The 24528-nt window shown below is 47.2% G+C and overlaps 1 protein-coding gene across 1 annotated transcript in view; it reads right to left on the minus strand.

Annotated features, from left to right (window-relative positions):
* The window catches only part of CREB5 (cAMP responsive element binding protein 5), a 1089524-nt gene that overhangs the window by 771587 nt on the left and 293409 nt on the right, over nucleotides 1-24528 (minus strand). The window contains exons 3-4 of the mRNA XM_085631606.1: nucleotides 19492-19585; nucleotides 4314-4435 (exon numbers count right to left, since the gene is read on the minus strand). Of these exons, the coding sequence (XP_085487732.1) occupies nucleotides 4314-4435; nucleotides 19492-19585 (216 nt within the window). The remainder of the gene's footprint in view (nucleotides 1-4313; nucleotides 4436-19491; nucleotides 19586-24528) is intronic.

A 24528-nucleotide genomic window follows, 5' to 3' on the forward strand; every position in this document is an offset into this window, starting at 1 on the left:
CTGTTTAACCAGTGTTCAGTGACTGATCTGAAGAGCTGCAAAAACCAAAAGTGACATTTGCATCTTTTCTGTATGTTGACTCACTGACAAAATGGTTGATGTTGCCTCACTGGCAAATGCAACAACATCCAGCCCATCTCAAAGCACCTCGGTGTCTGCAAGCCTCATGATCAAGCTGCCAAATCAGTCCCAGCACTTGACTTGACACGACTTGATACATAGCACTCACGATTGTCGAGCTTAAACCATCTTCAATGCTCAGAGTACCCGGACACTCGATTTGGACTCAAACTGCCTTTTTCCTGACTTCTAGGCAGCTCAGTGGCTACTAGCACAGATCAGACTCATCCTTATTGGCTCAGGGGTAGATTTATCTGTTTTTCATGAAGCGCAGTGCAGCAGCCGCAAATGCTGCACTGCACTGCGTAAAAAGTAGAAAGGAGGAGATCGCCAAATTTACTGAAATATGGCACTCTCCTCCCCTTTCCATAGCGCCAGCGCTGAAACAGATACCGTGCGTCACGGAGACACCTTTGCGCCATGCTGCAAGGGTGTCCCCATTAGGCTAGCATAGGTTTTGTACTGGAAAACTACCCTTGCATTACAAAAATACTATGCATAGACTGACTTAAACCATTTTCCCTCTTTGTATGTGTGCTGTACAGTGCAGCACATGTACTAAGCCGGAAAAGGAATGAGAAATAAAAGCATTTCTCCTTCCTTGCTCCTTCTTTAAAAGGGTGCAGTTTTCTGATGCTCCACATAGGGTATGCCCCCTTGGTTCTAAGTAATGCAAAGCAGCGCTATGCGCTGCTTTGCGTTACTTTCATGTTATTTCCAGTGCAAAACAAGTTTAGCGCTGGAAAGCAAATCAGAAAAAAAAAGATTTTGCACTGATGCAAAATCTTAGTAAATCTCCCCCTCAATTTCTTAGGCACTTCAATACTTTAAAAAATGAGTTGGCTCAAAGCCTTCCATGATGATTCGATTCAACAATTTGCATCAGCTTCCAGCATATTCACCTTGGAAGATTTGTTCTTCACTGCCCAGCTTTAGGGTGGATCACGAGGAACAACAAATGATTGGATTGCAGGTTTTGCAATGGCTGAGACGGCTTCTTAGCCAGTTAGCATTTTGTCTATTTAAAGCATACTTGACCAGCCACACCTTTTATTTTTATTCAGACAGATCTCAATAATTAACATACTCTTGATTCAATGATCGAGCTTTGCTCAGTCTACTGCAGCTGTTTCAATAACAATCTATTTTTGGCCAAAAAGTGTTTGGACCGTTATGTCCTGTATATCTTTTGATTGCACTATTATGTAAATAGTGAAAAACAAAACAGACACATTCACTTGCAGTGTAGCATTGCTGCTCAAGCCACCTTGCCTAAAGTCAGCCAGCAATACCGCAGAGGAAAACTGGTTTACTGTACTAAACCGTGGGACTAGCCCAACAGGCTTGCTACTCACAATTTCAAAGAACATTTTTTAGATCTATATAACAAGTACAGATGCAACTGCAGAGTTTTACATCCCTGACTGCTCACTGTTCCCTCCAAAAACGTAATAAACTTATGACATGGCTAATGATGCAAACGTTTGCTTCAGCAGGACTACTTTGCCCGCGTCTGAAAATGAATGATAATTTACCATTTTCTTCGGGAATGATTGTCAAGTCAGGCGCCTTCACATTTTTTTCTTCCATACTTAAGCTCAATATTTAAATGAATTTCACGTAGTGTCGTGCTTTCTTCTGTCACTTAAATGAGGCTAACACATATGAAAACCACATGTGGAAATATTTAAATGAGCCTTTTCCAATTATTTTGCATTGATATAATGTTGGGAAATGGTTTGGCAGACTCATAAAAACAATTTCCATTAAACAGCACACTGAACTGTTGCTAGTTTTCACAAGTCTGTTGGGAAACAAATGGAAAACTGCTTCTGCTATGCCCTGGAAACTCCCACATTTGGGCAACATCTGAGTCTTGATGTGGTTATTACACTGAATATGAAATGACATTTCTCTAATTACAGGGTTTGTGTTGCAAGCGAAATGGACGAGGCTGGAGCTCCAGAAACCTAACCTGGTACTTGTTTCAAAACAATGCACTCTAGCTTGGTGTTTTTCAGACAACATTTACAAGCGGAAGTACACTTCCTAATTCTAAACACAGTTTATAGATATCCCCGGGATATACCCACTACTCCCATACGTTTTCTATGCGTAGGTAGAATGAGGCCATATACATCCTCCCTGAAGTGGTAGAAAAAAAGAGCAAAAGGAGACTCGGGGACTAAACAACACTGAAAGAGCAGCAATTTCATTGGGTACCATGAAGGTAATTTGTGTTATGAGTAAGCCAACACACGCCCTCAATGCCCTTCAAATAGTATATTCTAAGATCCAACAAAAATTGAGTTTCCCATTCCAGTATGATTTAGATCCCATTGGTCAAATATGAAAAACCTAATGGGCCCTCCCAATATTGACACTGTTTACCACTAGTATACATTTTTAAACATGTGAAGCCCAAGTTTAGAGACTGGAAATCATTCAATTTCCCAATTAGGACACCTTATAAATTAATACCAGAAAAACTCACATGAGTGTCCAATTTTCAGTTCACTTTTTTTGATGTTTGAAAAGTCAGGCACTGATTTGTAGTTTGTCAGACAGGTTACTCCGACACAAATGTGACGGACAGCGCGGCCACCTTATTACAAGTGCATTATAACCCATGGCACTTGTAACACAGCAGACGGGATATCCTTCACATTTGTGACAGAGTAGCCCATCCGTCAAACTCTACATAAGGACCTGAGTCCTAAACTAGCCCAATAACATCCAGAGAGTAAAGCTGTGTTAGATGATTTCCAATCATTCGATCATCTGGTCAGAGGTACCGTAATTCTTGCTGGAGTAAGGGAGAATTTATTGCTGAAAGTCAAACATGACTGGTTTTCTCTCAAAGAGTACACATGTACACTAGTGCACACTCTTTTGGTTTGCAGTTTAATGGTCCATCCAGACATTCCTTTATCTTATTTTTTTAACCTGTTAAAATTCCACTCAAGATGCTAATCAGTTTCTATCATTTTTCGTATTTGCCATCTTTGTGAAATGTGAGGCGCGTTTCCAATTATTTCCAATCCCAGACAAGCGTACTTGAATGTAGAAGTGGGCATGCCAATGAATCCATAGGGAGAGCCAAGCGAGAGCTGAGTCGTGGGTCAGGCTTTACTCTAGGAGCTAAAGCACAAGCCAAGCCAGCAAAGGATTCAGCATGTAAATTATAAAGCAAATGTCCAGTACAGATATGCTACTCTCTCTTTTTCTTGGACACCTTTGTTTCACTTTACTACATTAGATTAACTCACAGCATTGGTGTGATAAAAGTAATAGTTTTTTAATATGATCTTTTTTCCCCATCCATTGCCCGGTAACAAAGCCAGGAGTGAACCAAGAGATGTCAGTTTGTCGTGTTTACTATATTTATGAAGAAAATTGCTGTTGTTTGAGGGAACAACATTATTATCTATTAAACTAGACCTAAATGAGATTTTTTATATAGCGCACATAATGAATTGAATTTCTACAAGATGGTCTCAGATTTGACGCACAATTAAAATGCGGCACAGGGAAGTAAAATGATTTGCATAAGTTCACATAAGTTAGTCAAGTAGGGAAGCTGGGATTTTAATAAACGTTTCCTGGTTACACATTGTGCCATTCAAACACTGGGCTCTCTCTCTGTCCCTTGATCCCCAAAGGACTAAATGTATAAATAAAATGTTAAAAGGAGACTACTTTTATGTTACTATCAATGCCTTCCCTTTACTTAATTAACAGTAAAAGGGATCGAATCACCACCTCTATGGCAGAAATTACACTGACTAGCAAACATTAATAGTATTGTGAATGCTCGCAAGTTTCCAATGAGATACATAAGAATTGCAGCACAACTTTTTAGATATCGTGAAAGTGGCTGTCATGCGTCTTATGTTTCTTTTTGTCCTTTTAAAACTGCTACAGGAAGTGAAAACGTCACTGACTGCAACTGTGAGGCTTGGCTCGGCGCCATTTTGTCTCGGTCATCCCCATGAGACAAGAGACAAGACAGGCTCGGTCATACGACCCGAGCCAGGCTCGAGCCCTACTTGACCTGCTCACCTCTACTTGGCTGCAATGCTTGCCCGACCGTTGTCACAATCTGCAGCGCCAGCCACTTATCAACGGAAATATAACACGAGCTTCAAAAGTTGCATGCACCTGAGAATGGTATGGAAGAAAAAAGGACCTACCCTCTTACTGTTCTCGTCCTCGTGTGCATTTCGGAAGTCGTGCTCTAAGGAGCATTCGATGTCGCTGAAGAGGCCCACCTCCTCGCAGTTCTTCAGGAACCGAGTTGGTGTTGGAGTTTGATCTAAGGAGAGAGGACATGTCTCACTGATGGTTCTGCTTCAAATCGTCTGATACTAATAAAGCCCAGGCAACACAGAACTAAACTCGCAGAATGAGATCCATACAAGTGTGTCTGGCTACTGCTCGTCTCATGCAGAGCAAAACAGTTTTCGCAATTGGAGTCAACTTTCGAATGTCAGCAACAATGTGCATCAGATTTTAACAAAGTATTAAGGCCTTTATTATATCTAACACAGGTTTCCTGCATCTGTAGGTATGCACCTTTCTTTGACGATATCTCAGTAGTTCCCGAATGCACAACTACATCACTACTCAAACTTTTACCTCTGCAGAATCAGGATTTACCATGGAAATCAGTATTTCCCCACTGATTTCTGCATCTAATGCCAGCATTCAAGGCTGTTTTCCTCAGCCATGTTATCAATCAATCAATGTACTTGTATAGCGCAGCTAATCACCCGGTCTCCAGGTTGCAAAACTCAATTGAAATGCCTGGTCTTGAGTCTCCTCTTGATATCTGCCAGCAAGGGCGATGTCTGAAGGGGAAGGCTGTTTCAAGACTTGGTGGCAAGGTAGGAGAAGGAACGGTCTCCGCTGCGGTTTCAGAAGATGCGCGGTGATTGCACACGGGTGGCTGAGTGAAGGTGTCTGGATTGTTGGTGGAAGTTCAGGCAGTGGTTGATGTATGCGGATCCTAGATCGTGGAGGGCTTTGTAGGTGTGTGTCAATATTTTGAATTGGAATCTTTTCTGGATGGGGAGTCAGTGGAGGTTCCAGAGGTGTAGGGTGATGTGGGTCCATTTGGAAAGGTTGAAGATGTGTCTGGCTACTGAGATCTGTATCGTCTGTAGTCTCTTTATGAGCACGGTGGTGGTCCCTGCTTACAGTGCATTGCCGTAGTCCAGCCAGCTGGTCACTAGGGCTTGAGGGACGGTTTTCCTCCTTCTGATGGGCAGCCATTTGAAGATTCTTCGGAGCATGTGGCGAGTGTAGAAGCAGGTGAAGGAGACAGCGTTGATCTGCCACTTTGTGTGATCTTGCTGTCCAGGATGATGCCAAGATTGAGGGCTTGCCCTGTTGGTGAGGAAGTGGGTCCAAGTTTGGCGGGCACCAGGTGTCATTCCAAGGACAAGTGTTGTTGCCTAAGATGAGCCTTGAGGGATTCCACTTAGGGTGCTCCTTGGTTCTGAGGCAAACAGATGTAGGTGGATTCTCTGCGTTTATCCCATGAGGAACGATGCGTCTCCTTGGATCCCAATGTGGTACAGAGAGGTCGAAGAGGATCAGGGCTGCTGTTTCTCCTCTGTCGAGGAGAGTGCATATGTCATCAGTTGTGGTGATCAAGGTGGTCTTGTTGTGGTTGTTGCGGAAACCGGATTGAGAGGCATCAAGCAGGTTTTTTTCTCTCCAGGTGTTCGTGAGTTGCTGGATGATTGCCTTCTCGAGGACTTTTGCCAAAACAACAGTTGATGGACAGAATGCAGAAAAATGTCATACATTCACCCCAGTACAGAGATCTGGGCCTAAATCCATTGTTTTTTTGCTCACCATGCCGTTCCAGTTTGAACCCAGCCATATGCAAATCAGTCTTGACCCTGTGCCTCATGGGAACAGTCCAGCCCGAACTACCAAGCCAGGTCCTCCCTGGACTGGAAACAAGCATCCTAGGACCGGTTTCAGGCTTTCACCCCTCTTCAGCCAGGATAGCTTGATTCCAGTGGCACAGTGGCACAGAGGACCTGGCTTGGTAAGGTCCTAGGATGCTTGTTTCCGGTCCAGGGAGGACCTAGCTTGGCAGTTCGGGCTGGACTGTTCCCATGAGGCACAGGGCCAAGACTGATTTGCATATGACCAGGTCTAAACTGGGGTGGCATGGTGAGCAAAAGAATATTGGATCTAACCCAAATCTCTTGACTGGGGTGAATGTTTTGATTTGTTCTGCATTCCGTCCATCAATTGTGTGTCTTTTGCTTTCTCGCCCTAAGGGCGCCAGATATGCCCAGACGTGGGTCCTGGGCTCACTGTGCCACTGGAATCAAGCTATCCTGGCTGAAGAGGGGTGAAACCCTGAAACCAGTCCTAGGATGCTTGTTTCCGGTCCAGGGAGGACCTGACTTGGCAGTTCGGGCTGGACTGTTCCCATGAGGCACAGGGTCAAGACTGCTTTGCATATGGCCAGGTCTAAACTGGGGTGGCATGGTGAGCAAAAGAATGATGGATCTAACCCAGATCTCTTGACTGGGGGTGAATGTTTTGATTTGTTCTGCATTCCGTCCATCAATTGTGTGTCTTTTTTTGTTCTCGCCCTAAGTGCGCCAGGTATGCCCAGACGTGGATCCTGGGCTCACTGTGCCACTGAAATCAAGCTATCCTGGCTTAAGAAGGGTGAAACCCCGAAACCGGTCCTAGGATGCTTGTTTCCAGTCCAGGAAGGACCTGGCTTGGCAGTTCGGGCTGGACTGTTCCCATGAGGCACAGGGTCAAGACTGATTTGCATATGGCCAGGTCTAAACTGGGGTGACATGGTGAGCAAAAGAATGATGGATATAACCCAGATCTCTTGACTGGGGGTTAATGTTTTGATTTGCTCTGCATTCCGTCCATCAATTGTGTGTCTTTTGCTTTCTCGCCCTAAGTGCGCCAGGTATGCCCAGATGTGGTTCCTGGGCTCCTTGCGCCACAGGAATCAAGCTATCCTGGCTGAAGAGGGGTGAAACCCTGAAATCGGTCCTAGGATGCTTGTTTCCGGTCCAGGGAGGTCCTGGCTTGGCAGTTCGGGCTGGACTGTTCCCATGAGGCACAGGGTCACAACTGATTTGCATATGGCCAGGTCTAAACTGGGGTGGCATGGTGAGTAAAAGAATGATGGATCTAACCCAGATCGCTTGCCTGGGGATGAATGTTTTGATTTGTTCTGCATTCTGTCCGTCAATTGTGTGTCTTTTGCTTTCTCTAGGACTTTGGCAGGCAAAAGGAGCAGTGAGATTGGGCATTAGTTCTAGAGTTCACTGGGGTTAGTGGAGGGTTTCTTGAGGAGAGGTCTGGCTTCTGTGTGTTTACAGGCATCGGGGAAGGTGCCTGTGGTGATGAATGCGTTGAGGATGGTGGCTGATGTCCTTCCCTCCGAGGTTAAAGAGCTGGTGGAGGCAGAGGCCCAAGGGTGCTGCGGAGTGGATGGAGCTCATTATGGCTGAGGTGTTCTGTGTGGTGATCTGTTCCCATACGGTGAGTGGCTGATAGGAGAGGCTTCTGTTGGAGCGAGTAGGATGTGGAGGTCGTGGGCTGGGGCTCGAAGTTCTTGCAGATGGTGGCTATCTTATTGTGAAAATGTTCTGCTAGAGCGTCGCAGAGTTCCTGTGAGGCTGGGATCGTGTTTTTGGTGGCCGTAGGACAAAAGAACTCTCTGACGATGCTGTAGAGTTCATTGTGTGGGATTGGCGCTTGTTTCGATGCGGTTTGCTAGGGGATATTGTTTCGCGTCTTTGAGTTGTTGGTCATATCTGTTGAGGGCTGACTTGAAGGTGGCTCGGTCTGTGGTGTCTCTACTGGTGCACCATCTTCTCTCCAGTTGTTTGCAGCCACATTTCATAGTCCTAAGTTCTGGTGTGTACCAGCTGGCTTGTTTGGTGGATCTGCAGGTCTTGGCTTGTTTGATGGGGGCCTCTCGGTCAGCAGCGTTGGTAATCCAGGTGGTGATGTTCTGGACTGCTTGTTCCGGGCTGGCTGGTATTAAGGGCATCCATCCATTGGATCTGTGTCACGTTGTTCTAGCTGCGGAAGGGGGTGTTGGGGGATCTGGTGGTGGTACATGAGATCCTGCGATGGTAAAGTGGATGATGGAGTGGTCAATTGAGGTGAGTTTTGTGACGAAGCTGTATTTGACTCTGTCACTAGCTATGAAAATCAGGTTCAGTGTGTGTCCTGGTCTGTGAGTAGGTTTGGTGACCAGTTGGGTGAGGCTGATGTTATGTCAGGTTTTATTTGGTGAAATGTATCAGTGGAATACTCTACTGGTGCAGTATTATCGCACATCTTCAACAGAAGTTTCCACCCAAATTGTGATTTATGGGATCCTCACAATAAGGGCTTAGGATAGGTCTGTGAGGTTTGCAGTCCCACCACGATCATTATTCCTCGACGTCTTTTTATTGGCTGTCAGCCAGCTGTGTTAGAAGAAAGTACAACTCTATTCAATTAAATATAATTTAAAATATGTATTTTATAACTAGCATCCTTTGTCTGACCACAACTTGCGTAAAGTTATGGGTACATTTATTACCAGCTTCCCATGTAATTTGGTTCTGCAGTTGGCACGGTGTGAGTAAGGAATTTGAGAATTTACTTAAAAGGGGAGTTGGGTAGGCCAGGACTAAGGGTCTCATTTAGAGCTTGGTGGATGGATTAATCCATCACAAATGTGATTGATATCCCGTCTGCTGTATTACAAGCATCATATCCAATGGCACTTGTCAAACATCGAATGGGATATCCGTCACGTTTGTGGTTAATTAACCAATCTGTAGAACTCTGGAGCATATTCACAATGAAGTGACTTGCCTTACCTTTCTCCTGCCTTCGGCCACCTCCTGTTTCAAACTCGGTCTATCATCAGAATTTATCTTAATAATTCTTCCAAGGCTTGACCATATTTTATTAGCATTCATGGTCAAATAGGTATATTGCATATAAATATTCTGTCAACCGCTGGATGCTATGTGTTATTCATTGTGCGCAGAGACGACTGCTAAGTAGCTTGTAGCGCTTACAAAATTTTAAAAATAAATATGTTCAGCAGTTTTGCACAAGTCACACAGTCCAATTCTTAACAACAACTCTTAAATAACACTCAAGTATCAGTCAAATGCTGGCTTGCCCTCAACCCAATGAAACCTAACAAACACAAAAAATCCACAGCTCTACACAGGACACGAAATGGGACACATTTCTTCAAACTAGGCTAAGTATTTACATCAACAATGTTAATCCATGTGGGAAAAAAACAAACTCAAAATGTCATACAGTACTTCTCTTTGCATGTGGCACGTCTAATTTAAAGACCCCTAATCCTTTGATATAGTTATTTTAAATGATACAAAGTCCCACAATATTAACAGATAAGCAATATGATGAATACATTTATCGAAGTCAGTCAGAGATCCTATACAAATTCAACAGCAAACCTTTCTGGAGTGGAATTTCGATGCAATAACCACTCGACAATATGTGAATTCTTCTTTGGTGTTTTGGGGTCACACAGGGTTAATAAAAACCAAAAACATTTGCAGATACTTTGCCTTATATTAACGGGCCAGTGTGATGGAAAGGTGCCTAGACTCTATGAACACTGGACAGCCTGTGCGAAGCGCTACAGCAAGCACAGTGATCTTGTTGCTGAGTGTGTTTAGTCATTCTGTTTGTAAACTGAGGCCTCGCTAATAATCGACAAACAGGAAACTGTTGTAACATAATAGGATACCTGATCTCTGCAATACATTTATTTACAACTCAGTCTACCAGAGAAGACACACTGAGTCCCCGGGGCATCCGAGGACATGTCAAGAGAAAACAGGTGCTATTCTGCCCCTGTGCACTGTACTCGTGCGTGCCGATGTATTGAATTGTAATTGCATTTATATAGTGCTTACTATTACTGACAAGGCGTTGAAGCGCTTTTTCGGCAAGTAGCACGCTACTCCGGAACCCATAAAGGATTAGTGGTGAATTAGAATAGTGAAAATATGAAAGTAATTTGAGTGGTGGATATGTTAGTGAGTTATTTGGATTGAGAAGGATTGTGGAGGGATAGAAGCGGGAAAAAGGTTTGCATTTATGTAGAGTGAGCTGTGTGGAGATAAAACTGCTAAATTGTAAACAAGTTAGTTTCTTTAGTCTCACAAAAGAAAAGGAATAGCTTCTATAGTTTGTTATGGTGTGTCACAGTGTTATGCTGTGTGTTATTCCAATTTGTACAGAGCTTTTTCTCCTAATACATAGCACTGTCGATGGTAGTGTATGCAACTCTCCTTAGCCTGTATGGCGTAGCCATTCTCAATGCAGCCACAAAATTAACAAATACGTGATTTCATTTTAGGTTACATTTTTGCACTACATTAAGTAGTTCCTTCAGAACTGGGATGGGAAATATTGTTTAACTGTTTCGAGAATCACTTCGAAGCACATTATAAGCGGTTTAATCACTTAGGCCCATATTTATCAAGGTTTTGCGTCGTCCTTGCGGCAAGCAAGGTGCGCAAGGGCGACGCAAAACCTAAGTGAGATTTATCAAGCCACGCAAGGCCACCTTGCGGAGCCCTGCATGGTTTGATAAATCAAGAGTAACACAAAACAGCGCAAATCGATGTCTTGCGTTACTCTGCGACAGGGAGGAGTTCCATAGGTAGAGCATGGGTGTTCTCACGCAATCACCCATGGATTTTGATGCATTCCCAGATGTACCTATTATTGGTAGACCAGGGAATGTGTTAAACTGCTACACCTCCCCAAGTCGGGCAGAACGAGGAGAAATATGTTTTTTTCTCCTTGGTTTTTCCCTTTCTACGTGTGCTGCATTCGGCAGCACACGTAGAAAGAGGAAAATGCATCTCATGATTGTTTTTGCGCAGGAAGGTGTCCCTTCTTGCACAAAAACAACCCTGCCTACAACGCAGGCACCCTTGCACCATGGCACAATGGTGCCTGCGTTGGTGCTAGGCAGCAAAACGTTCACCAGCTCTAAGAAAGGAGAGGAATGTGCCGTATAATGGTAAATACTGCACATTCCTGCCTTTTCACGCAGTACAGCAAGGTGACTTGCTGCACTGTGCTGCGTGAAAGAATGATACATCTGCCCCTTGATGTCAACATTTGAGAAAAATATCTGAGACAAAGATGTGCTACATTTGCCCCTCAAAGAAAAATGGATGACTAATTAAATGCATTTCATCGACACTTGCCCTTCCCTCCGCCCCATTCAGTAAGGCAAAAAGCTCAGTGGCTTCTCTTATTACTTAAATTTCTCAGTAGACAATAAATTAACATTAGGATAATGAACATTAGTGAAGAACATTAGGGACATAATGCATGTGTCCCAAACACGCATTCAGATCTCAAGCTAGAGTTCTGCCAAACATGTGGCTGAAAGATGAAATTACAAATGTAATTCTCAGCAAGAGAAGGGTGGCAGATGATCCATGTAGGCCCCTACATTATTTATCAAAAGACACACGATTGATGAAATGCAGAACAAATCAAAACATTCATCCCCAGTCAAGAGATGTGGTTTAAATCCATCATTCTTTTGCTCACCACGCCACCCCAGTTTAGGCCTGGCCATATGCAAATCAGTCTTGACCATGTGCCTCATGGGAACAGTCCATCCGGAACTGCCAAGCCAGGTCCTTCCTGGACCGGAAACAAGCATTCTGAGATCGGTTTCGGGGTAACACACCTCATCAGCTGGGATAGCTTGGATCCAGTGGCACATTGAGCCCGGGACCCACGTCTGGGCATACCCGGCACACTTAGAGCGAGAAAGCAAAAGACACACAGTGAGCTAAATAACGACGATGGATTCAACCCAGATCTGTGACTCGGGGTGAGTGTCTAAAAAGTTTCAGCGCTCCGTCCATCATCTCCTTGTGTTTGCCTACATTATTTATGGCTATCAATAGCATTGATTAAAATGGCATAAATTGAAACTATTTTAACACAAATTTGAGATCACAGTGCTATATTCTAGCTCTTTTTATTAAAATTGATCAATCAGGGAAGCTAATTTGCTAAAAGAATGGTGGAACTTTGATCCCAATATTTAAGAACGGCGAGCAAGAAGATCAGACTTACTGTGCCGTTTGAATACAACCTAAAGAGAGGCGTCATCATCTTTGTTATTGGACTTTAAAGAAATATTTGACATGGTTACCTTATGTTGTATCTCACTTTCCATTCAGGGGTGGTGTATTTTCATTGAATGGTGGAAGTTTGGTTACAATATTTAAGAAAGGCAATTACTTAGTAACATGATGCAGCCCCGAATTGTCCCCAAAACAGTTTTTACATAGAATGCATTCATCTGCCACCTGAGTTAAAAGGGTATCATTTTTTAGAATGCCATTTGAGGTCAAATTGTCTGTGAGGTCACTATCATTGCACTTAAAATACTGGTGGCGTCACGTGACACTACTGCATATAAATGGTGCCTGAAAGGCGCCGGCTTTATGTGACAGCGACCAGCGCTAAGAACGTACGTGGTGGGGTTTGCAGACCTTCTTGTACTGTCAGTTATATGTAAATACAGTGTTCACAGTTACCGATATAACTTTCTGAAAAGTTTTGTTGTAAAATATTCTAGTATAAACGGAGAAAATAATTTTCAAAAAAGTGTCTCTAACTGAGAAGACTGGTTTTCACACGCTGGAAAAAACGACGCCTTCACTGAAGGCGGCTCAGCAAATTCGGTCCAGGAACCTTTAAGAAACTCCGGCTAGAAAATGCAACGCCTCTCTCCGCCGAAACGGGAATCGGCCTCGTAATAATCTACAAGCAGTTGATTGTGCCAAGCCAGCATTCCCGCCGCGTGACTCACGCTGAACGGCATGAGCGCATCGGCCTTACGTCATGCGCTGGGATGGCACCGCTACAGCAGGGGTGTGCATCAGCGGCCCGCGCGCCGTGCCAACTTGTGGTTCTCTCAGCGTGATAGCTTTGCCAGAGTGCCATTGAAAACAAAGGCACTTCCAGCCAGGGCATGCGAGGCATTTAATCATTTTATTATGTTGTCAGGCCCAACAGCGTAGTCATGCAGCAGTGTACGTTGATCCAATGTCCATAGCCCAGCTGTTTTATTAGTAACTCTGGCTTTTTAATGTATGGCTTGGCTCTCGAGACTGGAGCAACCACTAATCTCTAACAAATGGTAATTACCCCAATGCAGTAATCTGGCAACCACAGTACCACTGGCTGTAACATGAAACTTTATCTCCACAAAAATGTTTTGCGTGCTGTGAACGTCATTGAGGCGTTTGACTGGCTTTAACAGAGTAAATTCACAGAAAGTACGGATATTTGTTTTATTAATTGTTTATACTTAAGGGAAACTTGCTGGAAAAGACAGCAATCAGAGTTATCAAACTAACATGAACTTGGTGGTCTCGGGCCCGAATCTCAAGTACAAGTGAGACATTCTTTCAAAATGAAGTTATTCTGGTCAATAAACATAAGAACTGCTCACTTTTTAGGACGCTAACGACTGTATTTTTGTATTGCTTTAAAGTTTATCAGCAACATTATTAGCACAGACACAGTGCAATACTTCCTATGCATACTGTTACAGCAAAGTCATCTGGACAGAGGCACCAGGGAGGATCCACAGAGCGTTTGTGCCGACATTAGGCATATTTTAAAGGCACTGACATACTCAACCGGGTGATATCCAACTTACCATAGTCCTACAAGACATTTTCCTCTCTTCACCCTGATCACTTATACAGCAGATTACTATTACCTTTCCACGTGCCCAAGTCACAGGGCCACACAAAGGGCGACATCGCCCCCCGCCCCCAGCCGGACACTTACAACCGTTAATCGACTGTCCTCTCATAAGGGAGTTCAACTAACACATTGCCAACAACCCTCCACAGGGGGAGATAAGACTCTAGTCCACACATTTGGTTGTTGAGAAGAACTCGCTTCTCCCACAGTTTATCCATGTGGTGAGGAAGTGAGTCATTGTTTATATTTATGGAGCTCCCCTTATGACTTTGTTCCACTTCCGCACAAAATCAATTGAAGATAATGTCATTAGTCCCTGGCTATTTTACAGCACATTGAGACATCTGGAAAATCCATCTACCTCTTTCCCTTTGCGGGGCCAAATTGTGGAACAACACCTTGGTCATGCGCAAGCTAAAATGTAGCATCCTCTTAGTCTGCCTCCCTCACTCCTCGTCTCCTCTGGACAAAACCATCAACCTTGCTGCACACAAACTCTTCAAAGCTCCTCTCATTGTCCCGCTGTTAGCATATCACCAGTCTCGTAGTTCCCTATGAAAAGTTAAGCCAAGGGTGGGAACCACAGAAAGTAAACAAGGCTCCTAAAGATCCCCTTTCATTTATGTCCCTGAATCAGCCCTCAAACCTCAGAGATAACGGCGTAAGAGGAGTGCCAGGGGTACCAAAGAGCAATCTAGAGAGGAAGCAGCTTCTACCGCTTACAACCCCTAAGTGACGTCCATGATGTACTGTTGCCCTAATGTCTCCCTCCTCAGGAATCAGTTCCACAGAGTAGCAAGTTTCTTTATAATGTGGTTAATGCAAACCATATCATTTGAACAGTTAAAACAATTAGGTGTGAAACCTACTGGCCCTTAAAATTAAAAATATATGTTTAGTCAACCTCTAGTTAGGGATACTGCAAATGTTTATCAATTGCATTATTGACATCAGCCGGCAATAAGGGAACTCTACAAACCCCGGGCATCACTGAAACCTAAGGACCTAGATGAACCCAGGGTGCAGTGGATTGCATGGGTACCCCTACGCAGGGCCGGCTCTAGGGCGGTGCGATCGGTGCCACCGCACCGGGCGCAGGCTTGGGGTGTGGGTGTCATTTTTGCAAGTACATTTTCATTTTAAAAGCAGCTGCTGCTGCGTTCCTGGCCTCCAGCGATTTTCAGGCATCAATTTAAATGTCAAGAATCTAACTCCGGTGATTAATTGACGTCCTGCGAAGAGACTGGAGGTTTGTGCAGTGGAGGTTTTGACTCATGGTAAGGTAGCACAGAGGGTTAAAATGCCTGCTGCTAAGAACGTGTACCATGCTGATCACAAAGAGCATATAATGTAAATAGGTCAGTAGGTTACTGATTCTGTAAGAGAGATTATTTTGTTACTTGTAGTTTAGAAGTCAAAATCCTGATATAGAACATTAAGCTATTAACTGTCATCAATAATCTGCATGCACACTGCAAGGTATATGCTATAGCTATATGTTTTTTCACCCAGTCTTTCACTATCCTATTCTTGCTAAAATAGGTCCTATGGGCAGAAAACAATTATTATTAAAGAGAACTCCTAACAATGGTGTTACGTTTTAAATTCTGAATTTGTGCTTTTCCAGAATAACGACTCAACTATATTGCCTACCAGTATGGATGACATGTGACTCCCACACCTTGTAGTCCTGTCTGATGTAACATAGCCTATGCAGTGGTTTCCACACATATGATTGTCTCTATGCAATGTGTGTGCGATGTTAAGTGCTCTGACACCTTACACCGGTATGAGTGGTGCTATAAAACTGAATCCGAGAGACAGTGGTTATGGAGACTTGAGGGGCACTGTTAAAGGGTGGTGGTGAGGAAATCTGTGGCAGAAGTGGTCACTAGGGGGGAGGGGCACCAAAAAACATTGCCGCACAGGGTGCCACCAGCGCTAAAGCCGGCCCTGCCCCTACGTTTTCTTACCCACAATGCCTTAAAATTTGGAGCTTTGGCAAAAATCACAGCTCACATTTCTGTATGAGAACGTTTTGAAATCTGTGGGGATCCACTCAATTCCTACAAACAGGCGTTCTCATATTTCTGCAGATAAAGATGTTATACCACTTGTAGGGAACAAATGAATGGATGTAGGTAGTCAGACAGACAGATCGGTAAACAGATAATCAGACAGACAAGCGTTCACTATCTAGAGATAGGCAAGTGCATCAAGGTATAGCTCTGAACTCGGTGACAAATGAATAATCAGTCTGCTGCCTGTAACCGATGACACGCAGCCATCCTATCTAAGATAGGTGAGGAATAGCTCTTCTGTTGGCATTAAGCAAAATATCAACCAGCTGAGCATGGCATCACTCTGCCAGATTTAAGTGATAGTTTGCTGTGGTGCAAGTGAGTGCCAGCTATGCTAAATGCTGCAAAAGAAGGATAGTTCAGTTGTCTGTCGCGGGTGAGATACAGCTCTGCCAACTGCACCAAGCAAGGAAAGGGTCAGCCAAGCAAGGGATGGTACTAGCTGTTTAACTGACAAGTGGCCTGTTTCCCCTGCTATAGTGCTGCTGTTTCCTCACAAGTCTGCCCTAGATGACTGCAGAGAAAAGAGGTCCTGTCTGCTCCCTATCTCCAATCAATATATTTACCTTTAAGCACACCCAGGCTTCCTTGTTCCCTTTCATTAAACCATACATTGATTTGTGGAGCACAAAGTTGCAGAGAGCTGAAACAAGAGGGTGCTGAGGAGGTGCTAGTCACTCAGTACCTTAAATAAAGAATACACCACTCTCAGGTTGTTAAGAAAATTGCTGATCCCAGGGAATCGAGGTGTAGACAACCAGAAATATATCCTTAAACCTAGGCTGCATGACTTCTCCATCAGTCACACGTCTCCTAATTTGTTGCGTGCCAAATAATGCTTAAGGTACGTCAAGGTGTGAGGGGGCTTTAGTGGGGTAAGGTTTTGTTGCAAGGAGGGGATGCCTCTGTTGTTGGGATGATTGGTTCTGCTGCTTAGAGCAGAATATTCACACAGAAGCGCTTAACCATTTAATGACTTATGCAAGGTCATCCCACTCCAAGAGTGTGGAAGCTCACCAGCCGCCAGTGGGGAGCTACAAAATAAATGTAGTACCTGCTTCAAAGTTGTTTCCATCAGCAGTGCATCCTAGTTCGTTTCTCAACAGAACCACACGCAGGACCCGATTCACAAACAGCCTCCGCAGTCTGGTCGGAGGCTCCACAGTCGTGGCAGAGTCTCTGCACTGGTGGTGGAATCTCCGCACAGTGCACTGCATAGAGTGTGCCGTGCTAAGATTCCGTCGCGAGTGCGGAGACTCCGTCACAACTGTGGGGCCTCCGCCATGACTGCAGAGGCTCTTTGTGAATCGGGTATTCAATGTTGAAATAATGTTCTAGCCAGTTGGCAAACACTGTAGTAATTTGCTTTTCTTGGCCATCTAATTTGCTTTTACTTGAGAGATAATTATTTCTAATGACGAATGACATTGCAAATTTGAATTTTATTAGAAATATACAGAAACAGGAACCCATTTCATGAGTGGCATCATGGTAAATGTAAAATAAATATTATGGCCAAAAATTGCAAGATCAAGATGAGGGAAGCCAAATAAATGACTAATAATCACAATTTGAATATGTTTAAAAAGCATACATGTTTTCCCTCATTTGCCCCCTTTGGTTTTTTTGGGTTTATTTGTGAAATGCACACGCAAGACGTACAACTGATAATGTGTATTTGTAAAGCGCACGCCCACCCAAGGGTATCTCGGTGCTGAATAACAGATGTTTATTGTTACCCAACTCAAAGGTACTCACTTTATCGACCTCAGAAGGATGAAAGGCTGAGTGGACCCGCTGGGATTTGAACCTGTGACCATGAGGTCAAACAAAGGCCCCTACAGTGGTTGCATTACTCCCCTAAGCCACCAGATCCAGCATTAGGGTTAGCATAGTTGTCCAGGGGGAGCATTCTCTGCTTCTCTTATGCCACTGCAGGGGTCATGCAGGGGCCAGGCTGTGCTGCTGCCTCCATCTCTTGCAGCACTGAAGATAGACCCTATAGCTCTGGACATGGAATCACCCAAAAATTCCTGGCCTGGGGATACTTATAATTGCAGGTGGCATCATTCCACCCAGAGTCATAGCTCGGGTTAAATTTCATCACTCATAAAGGGGCCTAAGTAAATAGTTGAAGCATTGCATTGCTGATTGTGACAGATAACTAAAGCTGCATGCAACTAGATTGCAAAAAATCTATTTTCTATAGAGATTATAAATTAACCATAACTTCAGAAATCCTGTTGCTAACTCTGTATTTTGCGACAATATTAAAAAATAAGTTACAAAAAGAAAAGTAAGAAACCTGGTATTTATGAGGCTTTTTGAAATAGAATTCCAGCTTTGGTTTGGGGTCAGTAGGTTCATCACTGCAATATCAGTAAATATTGCAAATTGTTTCTGGCTGCGCTGTATTTTCTTTGTTGATGGTTACAAATAGGACGTAAAAACGTGCGTTCTGCCAGTCATGCTTGTATTCTGCTGTCAGGAATTTGTAGTAAGTAAGAAAGTAAAAGAGAGAGAGAGAAAGTGTGTGTGTGAGAGAGAGAGAGAGAGAGGTAGAGAGAGAGAGAGGGAACGAGGGAGAGAGAGAGAGAGAGGGAAAGAGGGAGAGAGAGGGAAAGAGAGAGGGAAAGAGAGAGAGAGAGAGAGAGAGTAAGAGAGAGAGATACAACAGTTTGCCAGTATCTGTTTCAAACTCCTGTGCCAGAAATGATTCACTCACCAATTAGTCATCCACGTCTTTTGTGCTATTTTCTACACTTCAGTGCGTAGCAGGTTTCAACATTTCCCGTGCCAAAATAACTGGGCACTTCCTGATTCAAATGGCATGATGTATGCCTATTTGTTTTCTTTCAAAGGAATCCCAAAAGCATATCTTTCCTCGCTGCTCATTTCTGAAACTGCTGAATAATGCATGCCACTTCTCACCCCTGAAACTGCTGAATAATGCAAGCATTACATACAGACAGAGGTGGCTGCGGGTTGAAGTGCTTGTGTGGGGACTAGGTGTTTTGCAGCAGGAGAATTAAAGGCAAAGGGTATATAACGGTTGAATGGCTGGTAGCAAGGTTGAGAGATTTGACTGCAGCTGACTGTCTGCAAAGGATCAATGGGGCCAGAGTAGAGTAATTAAAACATTAGGGGTCTCAATTAGAGGCCTTTAGGGTCCTCTTGAAAATGAGGAATTACCAGGTTAATCAGTAATTATGGGCTCGATTCCAATTGTTATTTCTCAATACACAGGCAGCATTTCACCTGAGGACGCCCCTGAATGAAATAATCCGGATCTGCAGAATTACCACAGACCTGTAATCTCCAGTCACCCGGTAACTTCCATTAATACACTTCCCTCCATTGCCAATAGACTGCGAACAGCATTATGGTCGTGATACTGTGTTCGACGTGTGAAACAATGTGCACCGTCCAAAGGCGCACTTTAGAATGTAGGTTATGTCACGCGATTGTGCATCCGTGTCCCACTTACCTGACAGAATATTGTCATTTTTAATAGAGGGGAACTTCAGGGTCATTTCATGCTTGTGCCTGTGAATCATCAGGTGATCCTCGTTGTGAAAACGCTGTCAGAGGAAAAACACAAGAGATACAAGTTAAAATAATAGTGAATCCATGCATTGAATCAGCCCTGGAAAGTGCAACAGACATTACTAAATAACTGCACCAATAAAACGCGTGCAATAGAATCAGCTTCATGGAAGCGGTGTATTTGTAATGCAGAGGCATGTGAAAGGACTAGGAGGGTATGCTGCAGGGGATGTTTGTTATGTATTTAACTCTGATTACTGTTATAATCATATTTTCTATAAAGTTATTGTTGGACCCGGCCTCGTGGCGTGGTCCTTAACCCCCTGGATTGTGCCCGTTCCCCACCCCGGCCTTCACGGGCCACCCGTCTGAACTGCACCAAGGCCCGACCCGGAGCTGCACGTGGTCGCATACTCCTCGTGGCTCCGCCATCTTGTTGGCATCCACGTCACACCCTGCACCAGCCAGCGCGACCCCGCTCAACCCGGCCTCGACCCCAGCGAAGCCCCGACATCGAAGCACCACGAACTGGCCAGGGGGTGCCGCAGGAACCATTCATCGCCCCCGGCGGAGGACAGTATCGATGGGACCCCCAACTGTCCTCCCCTCTTGAGGTGTGATCGCCCTGCAACTCCCATGGGCCTGGCGCCTCTCCTGCTGGGCGTCTGGCCACCTCCACCCGGCCACTCCGCCCCCTCGGGCGCATAGGTCCGGACATCAAAGGGCTCCAGACCTATATCTGGGGCGACCCCACCACAGCTCGACAGTTGTATCCCGGAGTCGAGAGCCCTGCTGATCGAATCGCGGCTGACCCTACGGAGAAGAACTCTTGCCAGAACCATCACGAGCCCTGCTGACTGCGTCGCGGCTCCCTCTTGTGAACCCTTTCTGAACCACCTGGAACATCGGAGCCCTGCGGACGCTGTCGCGGCCCAACCTCGCTGAAACCTCCCTCGGAGCCCTGCTGACGACGTCGCGGCTCGAGCTGAGCAGAAACCATCTTGAGAGCCCTGCTGATTGAATCGCGGCTCTCCACGAACTGTACGCCAGAGCCCTGCTGACGCCGTCGCGGCTCGACCCCTCCGAGATCGGAGGCCCTCCAGCTTGAGGATAAGAACTGGGCCCCAGGTACCCTCGTACCACATTCCTGCCAAAGACTGTCCCGCTACCCCTACCCTTCCAAAGAGACATTGAGACTTTTGGTGGATCCCTCGATCCCTTCGTGTAAATATTGAACTCGTAACCTTTTATTGATGATAAAGAATTGCTTGTCTTGAGACAACCTCCTTGAGTCCGGTGTGGTGGTGTTACTGTGCTAGTACGTGATAGGAGAAGGATCTCTCAGGAGACTTCTCGGCAGTGCTCGGCTACTTCGTGCAGTGAGAGGGCCCCCCCTTGGTGGTCTCACCGACTCCTCGGGGTCCGCCTTCCAACATTTGGTGGCCAGCGACGGGATCCGAGTCGAACGCAGTACGTACCAGCCAGTACCCACTAGCTACCCATCCAAACGAATAGCATCATGAGCAGCCAGGAAAACAACGCGACAATGGAGTTCCAGCCCGAACGGCTGGAAGAATATACGCACAAAGAATTAAAACAGTTCTGCAGAGACAAAGGCATTGCAACCACCAGCCTCGGTACCAAGGAAGAGATGCAGAAAGGTCTGAGGGCATGGTTGGAGGCCGGGGCAGGCCCCTCCCAGGAAGAAGGGCCCTTGCCCCTGACGGAGACCACAGCAACCGCACTGACCCCGGCAACCGGAGGAAGAAAGAGCTTAGAAACCGGCCTCTCCGAAGAAGAGATACGAGAGCGGGAAAAGGTCCGGAGCCACGAACTAGAGCTCGCCCGACTGCGACTGGACGGCGAACTCCAGCTGGCAGAAAAAAAACTGGCCCTCGAGCAGCTACGCCTTCAAGAAGAAATAGAGGAGAAGAGACGACACCGGGAGTTGGAGGAAAAGAAACTAACTCTTGAGCACGAGCGCAGTCTCAAGGAGCTCGAGATCAAGGCCAAGAACGGAGGGACCAACACCCCCAGTACTAGAGACACTCTACCGCCTCCCGAGGCCAAGGTGCATATCCCGAAGGAGGTCGTCAAGGAGTATTACAAGAATGACGATATCCAACAATGGTTCAAGGCCTACGAGGTGGCCATGACCTCCCATCGAGTGCCCCGAAAAGACTGGGGCGCAGGCCTGTGGGGGCGATTCCTGAGTGAAGGGCGGGACACGCTGCTCCAGCTACCGGAGGAGGTGATGACCTCCTACGATCACATGAAGGAGGCCCTGCTCACCCGCTACGGGCTAACAGCGGAGATGTACCGCCAGCGGTTCCGAGACTGCAAGAAAATCCCGGGTACCACATGGGTGGAATATGTGGACTTTTTCAGTCGGGCCCTAGAAGGGTGGATCAAAGGCAGCAAAGTAACCACCTACGGGCAACTGGTCGACCTCATCGTGTGGGAACATCTTTCCAACAATTGCTTCGTGGAACTGAGACAGCACCTCCTCGACAGCAAAATGACCGACCCGCGAAAACTTGCCGTCGAGGCCGATCGATGGGTCAACTCCCGGGTCCCCCGGAGCTCAATGGGGGAGTACCAGAGGAACCCCAACGGACCCCCACGCCAGCGCGGTGGGGGGGGAGGGCCGAACAGGAACCGAGACCCTCCCGCTGGGGCCCCCAGGAGCCCCCCTCGAGGGCCACCGCAGCCACATCTCTCCCCGAGCCTAGCGCGAAGGGTGGGCCCGGCCCGACCCGGACCACGGCCACCAGTGACCTGCTATGGCTGCCAACAAACCGGACACTTTGCCAGCGACCCGGCCTGCCCTCTGAACCGAAGAAACGGGGCCGGCGGGCCCCCGCCCCGGCAGCTGACAGCCGCCGCCTTGGGGGGAGGAGAAGAGGAAGAAGAGGCCCTCGACCGAGAAAACACTGAGTGGGAGCCGGCAGCCATGTCCCTGGTCTGCCTGGGTAGCCGAGAGATGGTACCCTGCACCCCCATCCCAACCAACACCCAGAAGTACCGGCAGCAGGTCACGGTCAACGGACAACAGGCCGAAGCCCTGCGCGACACCGGCGCCAGTATCACCGCTGTCCGCTGCCACCTGGTGACCCCTGAACAGATTCTACCGAATGTGCTGTGCCCTGTACGGACGGCCGACAACAGTGAAAGCCTATGCCAGATGGCCCTGGTCCCCTTCGAGTGGGGAGGGGTGACGGGCCTGCTGAAGGTGACAGTGCGCGACGACGCCCCGGTCGACTGCCTCCTGGGGAACGATTTGGAGAGTTCCCCCTGGGCTCAAGTAGAACGACGAGAGCACCTCCGAATGTTGGGACTGGCTGATTGGGCCTGCGCCATCACCCGGTCCATGACCGCCCAGGCCCTCCGCTCATCCTCGACCTCCGGGACCGCCCGGCCCGAGGGGCTCACACCCCCTCCCGCCAGCAGCAAGGGGGAGGCGGACACCGACCCTGGGCCCAGCGAATCCTCCCCCGAAGAGATGGCTTCTACGAGCGCCCTACCAGAGCTGACGCAATGGCAACACGAAGGGGGCCCCACCCGAGAGCAGTTCCAGCAAGAGCAACAGTCCTGTCCCTCTCTCGAAGGGGTCCGACAACAGGCGACCGCGCAAGCCAACGGTGACCAGACCGGCACCCACTGGATCTACTGGGCCGAGGGCCTGTTGTACAGTGAACAGAAAGTAGCAGAACTCGGGGCCAGCCGCGTGTTGGTGGTCCCCCTCCGCTTCCGGGAGTTCCTTCTCAACCTGGCCCATGATGTGCCCCTCGCCGGACACTTGGGGCAAGACAAAACGTACAGTCGTCTGGTGACCCACTTCTACTGGCCCCGGATGCGAAGAGATGTGGACAACCACTGCCGGTCCTGCCAGACCTGCCAAGCCAGCGGAAAGACGGGGGGTCGGGTCAAGGCCCCCCTCCAGCCCTTTCCCGCCGTCAGCACCCCGTTTGAACGAGTCGGAATCGACATTGTGGGACCCCTGGACCCCCAAACCGCCCTGGGCCACCGCTTCATCCTGGTCCTCGTGGACCACGCCACCAGGTACCCGGAGGCGGTCCCGCTCAGAACTATAACGGCCCCTGTGGTAGGCCGGGCCTTGATGGGGATCTTCTCCCGAGTGGGATTCCCCAGCGAAGTGGTGAGCGACCGCGGCACGAACTTTATCTCCAGGTACATGCGGTCCCTGTGGCAACAATGCGGGGTCACATACAAGTTCACGACCCCATATCACCCTCAGGGGAACGGACTGGTTGAGCGGTTCAACCGAACATTGAAAGGGATGATCCAGGGCCTGGAAGAACCCCTCAGGCGGAAATGGGATGTCCTGCTGCCCTGCCTCCTGTTTGCCTATCGGGAGGTCCCGCAGAAGTCCCTGGGGTTCAGCCCGTTTGAACTATTGTATGGACACCCGGTCCGCGGACCGCTCAGCCTGGTCAAGGAGGGCTGGGAGATGAAGCCCCGAGGCGCCCCTCCTGACGTCTACCGATACCTCCTGACCCTCCGAAACCAGACCCGAAAGTTCCGAGCCATAGCCGAAGCCAACCTCGAGGCCAGCCAGGAGGACATGAAGCGGTGGTACGATCGCAATACTTCTACTGTAGAATTCGAGCCAGGTCAGAAAGTATGGGTCATGGCCCCGGTCGAACCCGGCGCCCTCCAGGACAAGTGGACCGGGCCCTTCAAGGTGGTGGAGAAGAAAAGTCCCGTCACCTACCTGGTCGATCTGGAGTCCCCCCGGAACCCCCTCCGGGTCCTACATGCTAACAGGCTAAAACCCCACTTCGCCCGGACCGAACTGAGCCTGCTGCTGGCGACCGACGAGGGGGGCGAGGACGACTCCGAGCCCTTGCCCGACCTCTTGCAATCCGACATCCACGATGGATCGATCGAAGGGGTCCAACTCGCCTCGTCCCTGACCCCGGAACAGCGCAACGACTGCCAGCGATTACTGCGGGAC

Source organism: Triturus cristatus, chromosome 10, assembly GCF_964204655.1.
Source record: "Triturus cristatus chromosome 10, aTriCri1.1, whole genome shotgun sequence".
In the NCBI taxonomy this organism is placed as follows: Eukaryota; Metazoa; Chordata; class Amphibia; order Caudata; family Salamandridae; genus Triturus; species Triturus cristatus.